The 20,322-nt window shown below is 41.9% G+C and overlaps 1 protein-coding gene across 1 annotated transcript in view; it reads right to left on the bottom strand.

The window, feature by feature from the left end:
- The window catches only part of LOC143035791 (CD109 antigen-like), a gene marked incomplete at its 5' end in the record, with an annotated part of 77,118 nt that overhangs the window by 5,081 nt on the left and 51,715 nt on the right, over positions 1–20,322 (bottom strand). The window contains 7 exon segments of the mRNA XM_076202754.1: positions 2,339–2,460; positions 3,056–3,235; positions 10,843–10,928; positions 12,359–12,534; positions 16,769–16,918; positions 18,663–18,859; positions 20,103–20,277. Coding sequence (XP_076058869.1) covers positions 2,339–2,460; positions 3,056–3,235; positions 10,843–10,928; positions 12,359–12,534; positions 16,769–16,918; positions 18,663–18,859; positions 20,103–20,277 — 1,086 coding nt within the window.

Raw genomic sequence — 20,322 nt, 5'->3', positions numbered from 1 at the left:
AGGGGCACTGAGCAAGAGGGGGATGTCTGTTGAGGAAGGAAGGGAGAAGATAGGAGTGGAGAATGGCTGTGTATGGATGATACTGTGATGCATGGAAGGGAGAGGGTGGGGGATGGGGGGGATTAGGGAGTGGTTATGTGTGAATGATATTTGAAGTAGCCTGAAGAGATTTCTCCCTGTCTTCAATGTTTCTGCACAAGGGGATAAAGAGAGGATGGTCACCAATTAAATGAAGCAGCCTTGCTGTGGATGTGCTGTGCCTTGCTGCATTGCTTCTGACCCAGGGTGATGGGCAAGATACAGGAATGACCCATCATCCATGAGGATCCAAAATGAGAGGGAGAGAGGGATGGTGAATGGGAGTGGAATGGGTGGGGATGAAAACGATGGGAAAGGAATTATGTCTTTCGATTTTGGCTATCTCCCTGGTAAGGGGAAAAAAGTCTCTGATATATGTATGTACTATTATCATCGTTATTATCATTATTATTGTAGAATGAGTGAAACAAGTAAATGCCTTGGAGGATTAAAAAGTGTCATAAAAATAGGCATTAGGGAATGGATGCAAAAAAGAGAATATGAAGGGGTGATTGTGCTGACAGCACTGTATGGGGGCAGAAACCTGGAATTTAAGAGAGGCAGAGAGAAAAAGTTTAAATATGTTTGAGATAAAATGTCTGAGAAGTATGGTAGGAGTTACAAAGGTTGGATAGTGAAACACAAGGAGGTAAGGAGGTGAGGAGGAGAAATGGGGTGGAAAAGGAGATAGGGCTGATGAAAGAGTATTGGAATGGTTTGGATATATGGAAAGAATGAGTGAAGGAAGATTAATGAAAGAGGTGTGGAAGACAGAGGTGGTGGGAGTGAACTTGAGGGCAACCGAGGATGAGATGGATGGGGTGGAAGAGGCATTGAGCAAGAGGGGAATGTCTGTTGAGCAGGGAAGGGCAAAGGTAGGAGATAAAGTAGGGAGTGGTTATGTATGAATGAATTATTTTGATACAGCTTGAAGCAGCTTTGCTGCGGATGTGCTGTGTCTTGCTACATTGCTTCTGACCCAGGGCAGTGGGCAAGATGCAGAGATGACCCATCATCCAAGAGGAGCTAAGATAAGAGGGAGGAAGAAGGGAGAATGAGAGTGGAATATGTGGGGATGGAATGGGTGGGAGTGGATTATATACCTTTGTTTTTGGCTACTTCCTTTGTAAGGGAGAAAAAGTCATTGGTAGTATGTATGTATGCACATATTATCTTAGTGCTGGATGGTTATCTCAATGTGGCTGTGCTAGTGTGATATGAATAAAAGTATAAAAAGCAGTGGGGAAGATATATTATCAAATGTTATGGCATGCCGCATGCGAGATGATGAGTATTGTCAGAAATAGGCTTTTTAGAGCAAGATCTGGATGATTTGTAGGAGATGGCAAACATGCACTCTTGGCCAAGGACAAGATTTGTTAGGAGTGGGATATGGACTAACTGCCATAGACCAAATACTACTGTGTACAGAGCATACAATGTTAGAAGTTGGATATGAGGTTTAGAATATATGATATGCAGTGCCAGTCAATCAATCAATCTACTGCCTTGGATCTATCTTGCAGGATACCTGTGGCTCCAAGGAACTCAGCCAAGGGCAACAAATTGGCCCATAAGTCACTCAGAAGGGAAACTTTGTAGTGTTATGTATAAGGGCAGTATGTGATAATGTTCTCTATACCTTCTGTATGGCAATTACACCTGGGACATGTATCTGTTACCATTACCAGACCAATTCTACTTCATTACCATTTTAGTGCTGGGTGATGACTTCAGCATATGTGGGCTAGAGTTATCAATGGGAGGTTTTCTCTTCTGAATTTGTGGCAGGAGGAACCTGATTTAGTTATGAGCTTGTTACTTTTAAAAGTAATATTCATTCTGTCAATTAGGTGACAGATACGAGTGGGATAATCAGGGGTGGGTACATGCCTTGGCTGGCTACCTCCCTTATATGGGGAAAGAAACCTTTGGTATACAGAGAGGTTTCTTTTGTGATCTGTGTGTGTATGTGTTTCTGTAAAAAGGTGTAGTGTGGACAGTGCCAAATAATGGCATAATAAATTTATATATAAGCAGCAAGAAGAGTGAAAGGAATGAGATCACTTGAAGCAGGCCCATAGGTTTGGATTCTTCAGTAAAATTGCAGCTTAAATAACATCAACAAATAATAGGTCAGTCAAGCAAATTACTTAGGGTTGGATGTGCAAATACAATGTATAAATTAAATAATATCAACAATTAACAGATCAGTCAAGCAAATTACTACTTAAACAAAGAACTTATTTTAACTCTTTACCTGCCGCTGCCTATTCAGCTCAAGTATCTGCTGTTCACACTGGTCTGGATCACATTCATCAAGGTCACAGATGTCACAAAGTGTGGCTGAGAGAGGTTGGTAGAACTGACGAGCTTGTCGAGCTGTTCATGAAGTGAGCAAAATGGGACAATTGAAATACGGAAGAAGAAGACAACATTTTCACACAAATATGAGCTACTTTTTTTGGATCCTCCACTGTTACATATCTCTCCTGGGAGTCATCCCTCCTGCCATCAGTTAAACAAACACATCAAGTCTCCACTACCATATTCAAGTTTTCCAAAAGGGGCACAAAGGTTAAATTAAAGGTATGCATTTCTAGACCAGGACACTCTTAAGGTATACTTTTTTCAACAACTTGCTACTATTATGATAGAGCTGGCCCTAGTTGGGTGATGACCCTTAAGTGAAATTGCTGTGTACAAGTTTGAGGACACCATTAATCTTCTATCTACTTCACCCATAACAGGTTAGTGAATATAATAACTACAATATATTCTGTTGATACTAGTGTGGAATAGTTGTTATATTCTATTTATCAGTACAAACATGAGAAACAGCACTCCAGTGACTTAAGAACTCCTTTTTCCTGACAAGGAATTCCTCTATCTTAAAGCAGAAAAACCTCCCTATCTTTGACAATGTAAACATTCTCAATCATGCTAAGCAAAAAGATCTGAATGGCAATGTACTTACAGAGGTCATAGTAGTCATAAATGGTAACTGGTGCTGGTTTCTGGAATGCAACCTTGTTGACGCGGTAAGCGGCTACTGTCGGACACACCTCAACAGGAGTGAGTTTGTCAAAGTAGATAAGGACACCTGTACCACCATCCTTGCGCTCCACCCGCTTTACATGATCATAGTCATACAAACCTGGAGGTAAAAAAGGTAAACAACTGGAGTTGTAGGTGGAATGAATTTGGGTATTGACTGCATGTTATTGTGGCAAAGTAGCATGCAGTTGATACTTTAGGGTCTATATGGGGCACCCCTATGGACCAGAGCCACACATCATTTTGTCTGTGATAGAGGAAAACTATCTTCATTATACTATGACTGTCCCTCCGTTATATTGCCCCCAACCCCTTGTTACTGTCCTGTACCATTTCTCTGAATATTCATTTCCTTTTTTTGCCTACCCTGTGGTGGGGGAAAAGAATGCTACCACCACGTCTTCGCACTTGATGTAAGAGGCGACAAAAAAATGGGATGGGGGATGGGATTAGGAGTCCTGTTACCTCTAGCCCCAAAGGGGACATTCCTAAAAAAGTAAAGGCATAAGAGGGTCTGGGGGTTTTCCAACCAGTACCCTCAGGTTTGGGTCTTTTAACCCCTTCCATACGGTGCCGCACACGTAGGCGTCATGGGGAGCGAGTGTATTCGCGAGGCTGCCATATCGGCGTCTTGATTATATTTATTGTAGTCGCCCCTCCATAATGACATTCTTTCTAATTCTTTTGTAATCGCATTTTCTATGGTTATCAAAATTCACGGGTGAAGAGAGAACGATCGATATAAGCGGTGACTATATTTTATGATGCGAGTATTATTACGACACGTCGTACGGCTGGCATTGGCTGCTGCCACCGAGATCTAAGTCTATGACGCCTACGTGTGCAGCACCGTATGGAAGGGGTTAAGGTGTGTAGATGTGGTACAGATGAGAGTAAAAAGGAAGAGATAGGCAGTATATTTGTGAGAAGAAAGATGGATGTGCTGGCTTTGAGTGAAATTAAAATGAAAGGGAGGGGCAAGTGTGAGTTTGGGAGTGTAGTTGGGAGGTTCTCAGGAGTGAAGAGGGGATGAGGGAGAGAAGGGGTGGCTATATTAGTAAGTGAAGAGATAGGTTAACTTGTACTGGAGTGGAAGGAGGTTTCTTCAAGGTTGATGTGGATGAAGGTGAAGCTGGGAAGGGAGATGTGGGTTTTTGTAAGTGCATATGGGCTTGGTAGTAAGAAGAGCATAGAGGAAAGAGAGGCTTTTTGGGTAGACTTAAATTAGTGCATAGAGGGATTAGGGAGAAATGTCAATGTAGTTGTATTGGGAGACCTTAATGCTAGGGTAGGAAATGAACCAATAGATGGAGTGATTGGGAAGTATGGAGTTCCAGGTAAAAATTATAGTGGAGAATTGATGGTGGAGATGTGTCTTGAAAGAGTTGATGATAGCAAATACATTGTTTAGGAAGAAAGTCAAGCATAAGTACACATGGGAGAGGGTGGTGGATGGAGGGGTGCCAGGTAGAGTGTTAATGGACTATATAGTGGTGACCAGGAGTAAGGTAAGAAGAGTTAAGGATGTACATGTTCTAAGGGGAGAGAGTGGGGGAATATCAGATCATTTTCTGGTGGAAGTGTAAACTGAGAGTGGAGAATAGGTGGAGAAAGAGGAAAAGGGCAGAAGGTAGGGAGGTACTTAAGAGTGAACTGCATGAGAAGGAAAAGGAGAAGGAATATAAGAAGAAGCTAAGAGAGGAGTGGGAGGGAGTGAAGGATAGAGTAGAACTAGAAGTGGAGGAGGAATGGGGATGGTTCAAGGAGTGAGTCATAATGTGTGCAAGGATGGTGTGTGGAACAAGGAGGGCGGGAGGAAATAGAAGGAAGGGTACTGAGTGATGGGATGAGGAAGCAAAGAAGGGTGTAGAAGAGAAGAAGCAGGCTTTCATAGATTGGCTACAAATTAGGATGATGGAATTGTATGAGAGGTACAAAGTAAAGAGAAGGGAAGTTAAGCATAAGATACAGGAAGCAAAGAGGAGAGCAGATGTGAAATGGGGTAAGAGTATGACAGATAATTTTGAAAGTCATAAAATGATGTTTTGGAAAAAATTAAGAGAGGAAGAGGAGGCTAATCAAGTAGAGAAGAAAAGTTTAAAAGGTGCAGATGGAGAGATGATAATGGAGGAGAAGGCAGTGAGAGGAAGGTGGGCAGAGTATTTTAGGGAGTTGCTAAATGTGAAGGGAAATAGGGAGAAAAAGGTTGTTGCAGTGGGAAATGCTAAGAAAATGACAGTAATGAGTGAGGAAAATGGAGGAGAAATAAGGAAAGATGAGGTGAAGGCAGTTAAGATGATGAGAGCAGGTAAGGCACCTGGGTTGGATGGGTGTCATGCAGAATGTCTAAAAAATGGAGGTACAGTGATGGTGGACTGGCTGGTGAGGTTATTCAATGTTTGTTTAAGAGAGGGTAGAGTGCCAGAGGACTGGAGGTGTGCCTGTATCATTCAGCTTTACAAGGGCAAGGGGGACAAGTGTGAACATAGTAGTTTCAGAGGGATCAGCCTGTTGAGTGTAGTTGGGAAGGCTTATGGGAGGGTCTTGATTGAGAGGATTAGGAGAGGAACAGAGGAAGCAATTGGTGAGGAACACTGTTGTATTAGGACAGGTAGGGGTTGTGTAGATCAAATTTTTGTGGTAAGAGATATGCGAGAAAGCTATAGGAAAAAGTAAGGATGTTTTTTGGGTTTTTATGGATTTGGAAAAGGCTTATGACAGGGTAGACAGGAAGGCACTGTGGGAGGTACTGCAGATATATGGGATAGGAGGAAAAGTGTTACATACATACATATACCAAGGATTTTTCCCCCTTTCACTGGAGATGCCAAAAAGAAAAAGGCATAAAATCATTCCCACCCATTCCATCCCTAAATACACTCCACTCTCCTCCACCCTCCATCTTATCTTAGCACCTCCTGGATGATGGGTCATCCCTGCACCTTGTCCATTGTCCTGGGTCAGAGGCAGTGTCGCAAGACACAGCACATTCACAGCAAAGCCGCTTCATTAAATCAGCGACCCGCCTCTCCGTCCCCCCATGCATAAAGGGAGAAGAATGGGAGAAATCCCTTCGGGCTGCATCAAATTTTACTCACACATACTACCTCACCTCCCATATCCCCACCCATTCCACCTCATGCATCACATCATCATCCATATATAACCATTCTCCATTCACCCCTATCTTCTGTCCTCTCCCATCCTTCCTCAACAGACATTCCCCTCTTCCCCAAAGCCCCCTTCACCCCATCCATCCACCTCATCCTAGGACGTCCCCTCATGTTCACTCCCTCCACATCTGCCTTCCATACCTCTTTTACTAGTCTTTCTTCACTCATTCTTTCCATGTGTCCAAACCATCCTAATACTCTTTCATCAACCCTATCTCCCAACTCCCTTTCCACCCCTGTTCTCCTCCTCACCTCATCATTTCTCACTCTGTCTAGCCTAGTAACCCATATCATACTTCTCAGATATTTCATCTCAAACACATTCAAACTCCTTCTCTCTTCCTCTCTTATGTTCCATGTTTCTGCCCCATATAGTGCTGTCAGCACAATCACTCCTTCATGTAAACTCCTCTTAGCATCCATTCCCAGATATCTATTTCTTATTACACTTTTTAATCCACCAAGGCATTTACTTGCTTCTCTCAATCTACATTCTACCTCCTCCCCCACTCCTCCCTTTCCTGCCACATTCATACCCAAGTATCTAAAACTATCCACTTCCTCCAGTCTCTTTCCCTTAATGCTCACTTCCAGCCTGCTGTCACTCTCTCCCCTTGTACATGAGGGGACGTCCTAGGATGAGGTGGATGGATGGGGTGAAGGGGGCTTTGGGGAAGAGGGGAATGTCTGTTGAGGAAGGAAGGGAGAGGACGGAAGACAGAGGTGAGTGGAGAATGGTTGTATATGGATGATGTTGTGACTGCATGAGGAGGAATGGGCGGGGGGGTGGGGGGTGGGGTAGTATGTGTGAGTAAATTTTGACGCAGCCCGAAGGGATTTCTCCCCGTCCTCTCCTTATATGCAAAGGGGGACGGAGAGGGGGGGTCGCCGATTAAATGAAGCGGCCTTGCTGTGGATGTACTGTGTCTTGCGACACTGCTTCTGACCCAGGGCGGTGGGCGGGGTGCAGGGATGACCCGTCATCCAGGAGGTGCTCAGATGAGAGGAAGGGTGGGAGGGGTGTGGAGTGTATTTGGGGATGAAATGGGTGGGAGTGTTTTTATGCCTTTCCCTTTTTGGCTACCTCCCTTGGAAGGGGGAAAAAGCCTTGGTATATGTATGTATGTATCTTCAGCTTCTTTCACACACCTTCTCAAACTCTGTCACTAACTTCTTCAATCCCTCCTCTGATCCTGCTACAAGCGCAGTGTCATCAGTAAACAACAACTGGCTTATTTCCCCACTTTTCTCCATTTTCTTTAACCATCTCAAATCTCTGACCCACCACCCTTGCATTCACCTCTCACACCATCCCATCCATGTATAGATTGAACAGCCAGGGTGACATAACAAATCCCTGACGAAGTCCCACCTTTACCTCAAACCATGACAGGGGTTACTAGGCTAGATAGAGTGAGAAATGAGGAGGCGAGGAGGAGAACAGGGGTGGAAAGGGAGTTGGGAGATAGGGTTGATGAAAGAGTATTAGGATGGTTTGGACACATGGAAAGAATGAGTGAAGAAAGATTAGTAAACGAGGTGTGGAAGGCTGAGGTGGAAGGAGTGAAAACGAGGTGGCGTCCTAGGATGAGATGGATGGATGGGGTAAAATGGGCATTACAAAAGAAAGGAATGTCTGTTGAGGAAGGACGGGAGAGGACAGAAGATAGGGGTGAATGGAGAAGGGTTGTGTATGGATGATGCTGTGATGCATGAGGGGGAGTGGGTGGGGGATGGGGGGTGAGGAAGTGTGTATGATAAATAATTTGACGCAGCCCAAAGGGATTTCTCCCCGTCTTCTCCTTTTCTGGATGTGGGGACGGAGACGGGGGGGGGGGGTTGCTGAATTAATGAAGCAGCCCTGCTGTGGATGTGCTGTGACTTGCGACACTACCTCTGACCCAGGACAGTGGACAGGATGCAGGGATGACCTGTCATCCAGGAGGTGGCAAGATGAGAGGGAGGGAGGAGGGTGGAGGGGAGTGGAATATGTAGGGGATGGAATGGGTGGAAGTGGTTTCTATGCTTTTTTCTTTTTGGCTACCCCTGTGTAAGGGAAAAAGCCTTTGGTGTAAGTATGTACAGATATATTGGGATTTAAGAGACGTAGTGAGGAAATGTTTGAGATGAAATGTCCAAGAAGTATGGTAGGGGATGCCAGGTTGGACAGACTGAGAAATGAGGTGGGGAGGAGAGTGGGATGGGAGGGAGAGATGGCAGGTAGGGCTGATGAAAGGTTATTGGGATGGTTTAGATACATGGAAAGAGTGAGTGATGAAAAATTATAAAAGAGGGTGGAGGATGGAGGTGGAGGTGGAGGGAGTGAACTAGAAGGGATGACCAAGGATGATATGGATGGATAGGGTGGGGGTGTGGGGGTGTTGAGCAGGAGGGGAATGTCTGTTAAGTAATGAAGGAAGAAGGCAGGAGACAGGAATGAATGGAAAATGACTGGGTATGGATGATAGGGTTATCCAGGGAAGGGATGGATGGTTGTGTATGAATGATATTTTGACACAGCCCAAAGGGATTTCTTCCCACCTTCTCTTTTTCTGTATGAGGGGATGGAGAGGGGGGTTGCAAATTAAGTGAAGAAGCCTTGCTGTGGATGTACAGTGTCTTGCTGCATTGCATTTGACCCAGGGCAGTGGATGGATACAGGGATGACCAGTCATCCATGAGGAGCTAGGATGGGAGGGGTTGAGAGGTTGCTGGAGGGGAGTGAAATGAGTGGGAGTAGGCACATGCCTCTGGTTTAGCTACCTCCCTTATAAGGGGGATATAGCTCTTAGTAAATATATATACATATATATATATTATACATATATATATATATATACATATATATATATATATATATATATATATATATACATATACATACATATATATATACATACATATATTCATACATACATACATACATATATATATATATATATATGTATATATATATATATATATATATATATGTAAATATATATATATATATATGAATATATATATATAGATATATATTATACATATATACTTATATATATATATTTATATACTTATATATATATATATATATATAATTACTCATCAAAAGTATATGGTACCTACACCTTGTGGCCCCATATTTATGAAAAAAAATGAATTTTTTGTGGTGAAATTATATAAATAGAATGTATCTAGCAACCCCCTGCTATCACACTGTACCAACAGAGTGAAACATGAGAGAGAACCCAGCCAGTCACTCCCACACTACCATGGGAAGAGCATTTACAAGTAACCCCTCTTTTCAAAAATTGCCTTTTTTTTTTTACATTGGTTTTCTTTATTTCTCTAGGGACTCTATCATTAAAATGCCCCTACAAACAAATTAGCTAAAGATATAATTGCCCAAATCATTGGACTAAAGAAGGCAGGCCATGAAAGTAAAGATATATATATATATATATATATATATATATATATATATATATATATATATATATATATATATATATATATATATATATATATATATACATACATACATACATATACCAAATGCTTTTTCCCCCCCTTATAAGGTAAGTAGCCAAAAAAGCAAAGGCATATAAACCACTCCCACCCATTCCATCCCTATCATACTCCATTCTCCGCCATCCTCTTCCTTCCCTCCCTCTATCTTGGCACCTCCTGGATGATGGGTCATCCCTGCATCTTGCCCACTGCCCTGGGTCAGAAGCAGTGTCACAAGACACAGCACATCCACAGCACAGCCACTTCATTAAATCAGCAACCCCCCCTCTGTCCCCTCATGCAGAAAAGGAGAAGATGGGGAGAAATCCCTTCGGACTGTGTCAAATTATTTCTCACACAATCTCCCTCACCTCCCATCCCCCATCCATTCCACCTCATGCATCACAGCATCATCCATATACAACCCTTCTCCATTCACCCATCTTCTGTCCTCTCCCATCCTTCCTCATCAGACATTCCCCTCTTTCCCAAAGCCCCTTTTACCCCATCCATCCATCTCATCCTAGGTCGAACCCTTATGTTCACTCCTTCCACCTCTGCCTTCCACACCTCTTTTACTAGACTTTCTTCACTCATTCTTTCCATGTGTCCAAACCATCCTAATACTCTTTCATCAACCCTATCTCCCAACTCCTTTTCCACCCCTGTTCTCATCCTCACCTCCTCATTTCTCTCTCTATCCTGTCTAGTAACTTCTATCATACTTCTCAGGTACCTCATCTCGAACACATTCAAATTCCTCCTCTCTTCCTCTCTTACGAGTGATGTTGCAAAAGAAAAGAACAACCTTTTATCCACACTGTACTAAGATGAGAGAGGTGATGCATGGGCTTTGGACAGGTGTAGGATGGGTGTAGGGTGGTTATATGCTTTGACTTAGCCACCCCCTGTATATAGAATTTTTGTTGTTGATATTATGTATGTATTTATTTAAGATAGACAGTTTCAAATAGTCACAATGACATAAAACTCCACACTATATTTTCCCTACAGTTTTGTAAATTAAAGCAAATGAGCTACTTACCAGGGATGAGGTCATTGTCCACTACATAGCCAGAAGGCAAGGTCACATCCAGCACAGCCATGTTGCTTTCATTTCCACGTGTGTATCTGAAGCATTATAATATAATAAAATTCATCATAAGATCCACATAAGTATAAACAGTAGCATTATAAACAATAAATCAATTAATTCAATGCTCCAATTCTCTCTTGCAAGAGACAATAGTAAGAGTGTACATCATATATACCTAAATCCTTTTCCCCTTTTAAAAGGGGAATTGCCAAGTCAGAGCACACCCTCACTTCATGCAAATTAAAACCCACTGAATGTCTATCCTATCTCAGAACCTCAAGAATGAAGTGTCATTCTTGACCCCTGCCACACTGCTCAGGTTGAAGGTGATACACTTCCATAGTAGGGGTCAACACCTAGTTTACCCTACAACTTCATTATATGACATCTCCCTCCTTGTCCATTCAAAAGAATTAATGGAGCAAATGAGGGCATCTCTATAGGCCCTGTAGTTCTTCCATCTATTCACAATCTCTCTTCACTCACTCCTATCTATTCATTGTAGATTTAAGAAGGAAATGAGCAAGAACTGGTTTACCAATAGAGTGGTTAATAAATGGAATAGACTTAGTAACCATGTAATGAGATTAAGTGTTTGTAGTAAGACAGATACCCAAAATGTATTTTGCAAAAGGTAAGGATTTTCTTTTTCTAATGGACTTGAAGAAGGCATATGACAGGACTGACAAAGAGGTATTTTGGAGTGTAAACTTAATGTATGGGATAGGTTAAATTTTCTATATGTAACACAAAAAATATATTTCAGTAGAACCTTGGTTCTTGATGACAGTCTGTTCTAGAAAATTGTTCCAGAACAGATTTGGTCAAGCACCAAAGCAGGTTTACTAATCTGCTGGATACAGCTATATCAGGGTTATATTTCCCCCGAAACTTTGAATTTTGCCCCTTTTCTATTTTTCTCCATTCAGGTTGGTCGAGAAAAAATATTTTGATTGACTACTGGAGCAAAAAATTCTCAATTTTTTTTTTTTGTCAAGAACCTATTTGTTTGACTTGTGAGATGTTCAAGAACATAGGTCTTACTGTACTGGCATATACCACATATACTTGTGTATAAAATAACTTCATGTATAATTCAACCTCCAGATTTTTTATATACTTCATGTATAATGCAACCCCACCTTTTGATCATTACTAGTAGGCCTCTTGTACTCAAATTTGAAATGCTAGGCATCATTCTGGACATTTTATAACAAATAATTTTTTTTTTCATAAGAAAATAATTCTAGTAAATGTAGAGAATATAATAAATAAAAATAAATATAAGTAAACAAAGGAAGACATAACAAGAAACATAGCTAACTATTTTACAGTATATGTTTCAAACAAAAAGGGGTGCCATTGGGAAAGCAAAGCACATGATTATTATATCATGTTTGTACTTATCCTGAGGCTATCTCCCTTGTATGGGGGAAAAAAGCCTTTGGCATATGTATGTACTTACCCTGAACATGCAGTCAATCTCAGTTTGTGCCTGTCAGCTGTGCGGTCCACCTGTGGATCAAGACTGAAGGCAGGGCTAGCACCAGTAACTTCAAGGTTGAAATGGTAAGTCAATTGGAGTATGGCCATACCAGCACCAGATGCACTCACTTCCACCTCTTTTGTATCATCAGGCAGCTATGGAAGAGGATCATCATTAATGGTGTTAGCAAAAATTTTCCTGAACTTTTCAAACTCAAGCTACCCCTTATAAGAGGAGTAAAGAACATCTTGGTATATTTATATATATGTATGTATGTATATATATATATATATATATATATATGTATATATGTATATATGTATATATATATATATATATATATACATGCTAATGTCTAGAGAGGTTCGATGGCATAGGATGTTTGGTGGTTGGTATTGGAGTGTTTGTTCTGTGATCTGAATGGGAATGTGTTTTTGTATAGACCTATTGTGGTGTACATGGAAGATTTTTGAAGATGTTTGAGTAATATGTTGCTGGTGCTGTAGTGTATTTCTTTATGCCCCACAGAAAAACCCACCTAAAGAGAAACATATTCCAGACTAGCATGATTGTGTTTCAGTCACTATCCAGCAGAAAGACAATACATACATATACCAAAGGCCCTTTCCCCCTTACACAGGAGGTAGCCAAAAAGAAAAAGCCATAGAAACCACTCCCACCCATTCCATCCCCTACATATTCCACTCCCCTCCTCCCTCCCTCTCATCTTGCCACCTCCTGGATGACAAGTCATCCCTGCATCCTGCCCACTGTCCTGGGTCAGAAGCAGTATTGCAAAACACAGCACATCCACAGCAAGGCCGCTTCATTAATTCGGCGACCCCCCTCTCCATCCACTCGTGCAGAAAAGGAGAAGATAGGGAGAAATCCCTTCGGGCTGTGTCACATTTCTCATACATACTTCCTCACCCCCCATCCCCCACCCACTCCCCCTCATGCATCACAGCATCATCTATACACAACCTTTCTCCATTCACCCCTATCTTCTGTCCTCTCCCGTCCTTCCTCAACAAGCATTCTTCTCTTTTGTAATGCCCATTTTACCTCATCCATCCATCTCATCCTAGGATGCCCCCTCATAATCACTCCTTCAACCTCTGCCTTCCACACCTCTTTTACTAATCTTTCTTCACTCATTCTTTCCACATGTCCAAACCATCCTAATACTCTTTCATCAACCCTATCTCCCAACTCCCTTTCCACCCCTGTTCTCCTCCTCACCTCCTCATTTCTCACTCTATCTAGCCCTAGCCCTAGCCCTCACTCTATCTCACCCTATCATACTTCTCAGACATTTCATCTCAAACATATTCAAACTCCTTCTCTCTTCCTCTCTTATGTTCAATGCTTCTGCCCCATACAGTGTTGTCGGCACAATCACTCCTTCATATAACCTCCTCTTGGCATCCATTCCCAAATGTCTATTTCTTATTACACTTTTTAATCCACCAAGGCATTTACTTGCTTCTCTCAATCTACATTCTACCTCCACCCCCACTCCTCCCTTTCCTGCCACATTCGCACCCAAGTATCTAAAACTATCCACTTCCTCCAGTCTCTCTCCTTTAATGCTCACTTCCAGCCTGCTGTTACTCTCTCCCCTTGTACATCTCATCAACTTACTTTTGCCTACATTTATCTTCAGCTTCCTTCTTTCACACACCTCTTCAAACTGTCACTAACTTCCTCAATCCCTCCTCTGATCCTGCTACAAGCACAGTGTTGTCAGCAAACAACAACTGGCCTATTTCCCACTTTTCTCCATTTTCTTTAACCATCTCCAACCCCCTACCCACTACCCTTGCATTCACCTCTCGCACCACCCCATCCATGTATAGATTGAACAGCCAGGGTGACATAACACATCCCTGATGAAGTCCCACCTTTACCTCACACCATTCACTCTCTCCATTTCTAATCCTAACACAAGCTCTACTACTCTCATAAAAACTCTTGACTGCTCTTAACCACTTCACTCCGGGCCAAAATCTCGCAGGCAGCATTAGCTGCCAGACGTGCGGTGTTGCGTCATAATACTCGCATTATAAAAAATAAAGTAACCCCTGTATTGTTCGTTCTCTTTCACCCGTGAATTTTGATAACCATAGAAAATATGATGAAGCCAGTTTACAGAGTATGGGGGTCTTGCAGGTACAACTACAATAAATATAATCAAGACGCCAATATGGCAGCCTCGCGTATCCACTTGCTCCTCATGACGCCTACGTAAGCGTCACCATATGGAAGGGGTTAACAGCTTTCCTCCTATCGCATATATCTGCAGTACCTCCCACAGTGCCTTCCTGTCTACCCTGTCGCAAGCCTTTTCCAGATCCATAAAAGCCCAAAAACATCCTTACCTTTTCCTATAGCTTTCTCACATATCTGTCTTACCACAAAAATCTGATCTACACAACCTCTGCCTGTCCTAAATCCACACTGTTCCTCACCAATTACTCCCTCTGTTCCTCTCCTAATCCTCTCAATCAAGACCCTCCCATAAGCCTTCCCAACTACACTCAACAAGCTAATCCCTCTGAAACTACTACACTCAAACTTGTCCTCCTTTCCCTTGTAAAGTGGAACGATAGAGGCACTCCTCCAGTCCTCTGGCATTCTACCCTCTCTCCAGCAAACATTAAATAACCTCACCAACCAGTCCACCATAACTGTACCTCCTTTCTTCAGACATTCTGCATGGCATCCATCTAACCTAGGTGCCTTACCTGCTCTCATCATCTTTACAGCCGCTTTCATTTCATCTTTCCCTATTTCTCCTCCATTTTCCTCATTCATCACTCTCATTTTCTTAGCGCTTCCCACTGCAACTACCTTTCCCTCCCTATCCTCCTTCACATTTAGCAACTCCCTAAAATATTCTGCCCACCTTCCTCTCACTGCCTTCTCTTCCATTATCATCTCTCCATCTGCACCTTTCACTTTTTCTTCTCTACCTGATTTACCTCCTCTTCCTCTTTTAATTTCTTTCCAAAACATCTTTTTATGACTTTCAAAATTTTCTGTCATACTCTTACCCCATTTCACATCTGCTCTCCTCTTTGCTTCCTTTATCTTATGCTTAACTTCCTTTCTCTTTACTTTGTACCTCTCATACGATTCCCTTGTCCTAATTTGTAGCTAATCTATGAAAGCCTGCTTCTTCTCTTCTACACCCTTCTTTGCTTCCTCATCCCATTAGTCACTACCTTTCCTTCTATTTCCTCCCATCCTCCTTGTTACACACACCATCCTTGCACACCTTATGACTCCCTTCTTGAACCATCCCCATTCCTCCTCCAATCCTAGTTCTACTCTATCCTTCACTACCACTCCTCTCTCAGCTTCTTCTTATATTCCTTCTCATTTAAGCAGTTCACCCCAAGTACCTCCCTACCTTCTGCCCTTTTCCTCTTTCTCCACCTATTCTCCACTCTCAATTTACCTTCCACCAGCAAATGATCTGATATTTCCCCACTCTCTCCCCTTAGAACATGTATATCCTTAACTCTTCCTACCATACTCTTGGTCACCACTATATAGTCCATTAATTCTCTCTCTGCCACCCTTCTATCCACCACCCTCTCCCATGTGTACTTATGCTTGACTTTCTTCCTAAACACTGTATTTGCTATCATTAACTATTTTTCAAGACATCTCCACCATCAATTCTCCACTACGATTTTTACCTGGAACTCCATACTTCCCAATCACTCCATCTACTGGTTCGTTTCCTACCCTAGCATTAAGGTCTCCCAATACAACTACATTGACATTTCTCCCTAATCCCTCAATGCACTCATTTAAATCTACCCAAAAACCCTCTCTTTCCTATACGCTTTTCTCACTACCAAGCCCATACGCACTTACAAAACCCACATCTCCCTTCCCACCTTCACCCTCATCCACATCAACCTTGAAGAAACCTCCTTCCACTCCACTACATGCTTACCTATCTCTTCACTCACTAGTATAGCCACCCCTTTTCTCCCTCATCCCCTCTTCACTCCTGAGAACCACCCAAACTCACACTTGCCCCTCCCTATCATTTTAGTTTCACTCAAAGCCAGCTCATCCATCTTTTTTTCTCACAAACATACTGCCTATCTCTTCTCTTTTACTCTCATCTGTACCACATCCATGCACATTAAAAGACCCAAACCTTAGGGTACTGGTTGGAGGGAGATGACTATGACATCCATTTTACAGGACCACCTCATACAGGCAGCCACCATTGGTCCCAAGAAGGCCAAGAATGAGGTAGATGGATGGGGTAAAGGGGGTTTTAGATGCACAGTCTCTGTGCTGCATAATAATCTGCATATCTATCATCTAAATGTTTTTCCTTTAGAAAATGAGTTAGCTACACACCTCAACCTTCTGCATGACCATGGCATTGTTGGTGTTGACCTGAACATTGGAGCCTCGGGCACCGTAGATGAGCCTCACATTGACATCAGGGCTAGGTGCTGAAATCTGCTCAGCTAGATCTGCCAATGCCTGCATACCCACTACTGTGTCCTGTGAAGGATATAAGAAATAAGATTCAAAGCACTTTACAGGAAAGCTTTACTGGGAAAACAAAACTATGAGATTAGCTTCTTCTGTATGGGGATACCAACTTAGCTGAATAAAAATGTATGAAGTTAGACAGAACAAGTTCATAACTAGCATAGCAGTGACACTGCCTCTGCCAAATAAAAATTTGGCATTAGCTTTGGGAATCGTCTATAGCCCGGGGAACAGTCTGCCACCTACAGCTGGCATTTCAAATTATTGTGCATCACCACATCATCTCAAAATTTTTGTCGTATGTTAGGGCGTAAATTTTAAACAATTTTATAGTCGTTCACACTCTCTAGATCTCACACCCACCAAGAGTACACAGAATCAGCTATCCATTGCACTATATACACATACATTACATACATATACCAATGGGTTTCCCCTTACAAGGGAGGTAGATAAAATGTTACTAGCGGGGTCCCCCAGGGCTCGGTTTTGGGTCCCTTGTTGTTCATTATGTATATAAAGGACTTAGACGATGGGTTAAATAGTGATGTTAGTAAGTTTGCGGACGACACTAAAATAGGATGCCTAATAAGGTCAGGAGACGACGCCCAGATTCTGCAGGATAATCTTAATAAACTGTTAACATGGTCGGTGAAATGGCAAATGAACTTCAATATCTCTAAGTGTAGCATGTTAAACGTAGGGCTACACAACCCCGAAAATAGATACAACTTAGATAACATGTTTTTAGAAAAATCTGAGTGCAAGAGAGACTTGGGAGTTCTGGTGAGTCCTGACCTTAAAACCAGGAAGCAGTGCATTAGTGCCAGAAATAAAGTTAACAGAGCATTAGGTTTCATTGCTAGGACGGTAACGAATAGAAGTGCAGAGGTAATTATTAAACTCTATCTAGCGATAGTTAGACCCATCCTTGACTATGCGGTACAGTTTTGGTCTCCGTCCTACAGAATGGACATAAATTCACTAGAATCAGTACAGAGAAGAATGACCAAAATGATACAAGGACTTGGAAATTTGCCTTACGAAGAGAGGCTTAGGCACCTAAACTTACACTCTCTGGAAAGATGCAGAGTGCAGGGTGATCTAATAGAAGTGTTCAAGTGGATCAAAGGCTATAACAAGGGTGATGCAATCAAGGTCATCATAATAAAACAACAGGGCAGGACTCGGAGTAATGGGTATAAACTGGACAAATTTAGATTTAAGAAGGAAATAGGCAAGAATTGGTTTACTAATAGGGTGGTCGATGAATGGAATAAACTTAGTAACCATGTAGTAAGCGCTGAAACTATCAGTTGTTTTAAAAAACGATTAGACAACTTTATGGGTGGGGATGACAGGTGGTGATGGATACAGAGCTGCCTAGTGTAGGCCTTATGGTCTTTTGCAGTCTCCTTTATTCTTATGTTCTTATGTAAAAACAAAGGCATAAAACCCACTCCCACCCATTTCATCCCCACATACTCCACTCCCATTCACCCTCCTCCCTCCCTCTTCTCTTGGCTCCTCATGGATGATGGGTCATCTCTGCATCTTGCCTACTGCCCTGGGTTAGAAGCAATGTGGCAAGACACAGCACATCCACAGCAAAGCTGCTTCATTTAATCTGTGACTCCCTGTCCATCCCCTCATGGAGAAAAAGAGAAGATGGGGAGAAATCCCTTTGAGCTGCATCAAAATATATATTCTATAATAAAGCTTCATCAAATTAAAATTAATAAATTATAAGTACCTGAGTGGAGATGAATCCTCCATTTGCATTTCTTTGACGTATAAGCCATCGCATGACAGGAAGTGCATCACGAGCAAGTCCCCGTAGCATATAGACCTGCAGTGCATAGGCTGTCATCTCAACATCAAGAGCATGTGCTTCCCGTGTCTCCTCATGGGATTTGACGAATTCTTCAGTATGCCACCACTTCATGTCCTCTGTGAAACCAAAAGATGAGGATTATAAAACAGTTAAGTAGTTAGTGGTAGAAAACAAATGGAGTAATAGCAAGAACGGCCAGCAAATGGATACTTTGGATATCTTACTTTTACAACATCAAGTCTCATTTGCAAGATCTTCTGCAAAAGTATCTGGTTCTTTTCCTTTCTATACTGTATGTATGCCAAAGGCCCTTTCCTCACTATATGAGGTTGACTGACCCAAATCACACATCTATATCATTCATACATACAAATACCAAAAAGCATTTTCCCCCTTATTAGGGGTGGCCAGCCAAGGCAAGCACCCACCCCTTACTCATCCCACAGCCATTTGTTGGCTTTTTATCTTAGTTCCTCATAAATAAAAGGTCATCTCTGGCTTCTGCCCACTGTTCAGGTCAGAAGCAATACAACATGGCATAGCATTTCCACAGCAGGATCTGATAGCCAATGCTTCATTGACAGCAACCCTCCACCCCTCATCCACTCAAGAATATATAACAAACTGGAAAAAATCTTTTCAGGCAGCATCAGTTTCTCATCCATTCCCAACTACTTTCCACTTATACCTATCTCCTGCCCTCTCCCTTCTCTGCTCTACTGGAAAGAAAAGAAAGAAATAAAAAGAAAAGAAAAAAATAATCATCAGAAATAATTCAAATAAATAATGATAAGAGGAAACAAATAAATAAATACATAAATTAATAAACAAATAAAATCCATTCTAACAATATTCCTGTTTCAATATCTTTGGGATAAAGGGTCACCCTGGCTCCCATCACAGTCCTTGAGTCAAAGACACTATACCAAGGCACAGCTCTTCCAAAGCAGGGCCCAAATGCCAGAACCGATTTATTCCATAGGTGTCATCATATTCTAGGGGTTATTTCTTATTTTTTGCAATCCACCTTATGTATCCATCTCATTCTCAATCTTCATCTCAAACTCATTCCATCCACTTCCACTTTCCAAACTTTACTAGTCTCTCCTTGTTCTTTCTTTCCATATGCCCATGCCCACACCAATTAGCACTATTTGATCTACCCTACCTAACAACTTCCTTTTTATTCCCTTCCTTGCTTCACCTTCAAATTTCTCACCCTACTTTCTATGCTATTCTAAAAGAATTGTGATAGAAGTTTAATTATAGAATCATGAGTGTGTATACTCCTTAGAAAAATAAAGTAAAAACTCACTGACATGAAACCTCACATGACTTTTTCATCCTGCCCCTACTTACCTTTGACCTGTGCCTTAGCCTCCAGCTGGTAAAAGGCAGTGTCCTTGTAGGGATGATCAGCAACATGGAGGGCATAGTTTGCTACAGCAATGGAATATGGGTCTTCCAATGTCTCTAGAGACTCGGCCAGGAAGTCAAGAGCTTTGTTGATCTGGTTTCTGACAAGAATGCGGTCCTATAAACATGGAAATAAAAGCCAATTAGTGCAAAGATAAAGAAA

The sequence above is a fragment of the Oratosquilla oratoria genome, chromosome 19 (genome assembly GCF_046742065.1).
Source record: "Oratosquilla oratoria isolate Oo_2021 chromosome 19, ASM4674206v1, whole genome shotgun sequence".
NCBI lineage: Eukaryota > Metazoa > Arthropoda > Malacostraca > Stomatopoda > Squillidae > Oratosquilla > Oratosquilla oratoria.
The sequence above is the reverse complement of the archived record's forward strand: the minus strand, read 5'-3'. Positions and strand labels throughout refer to the sequence as shown.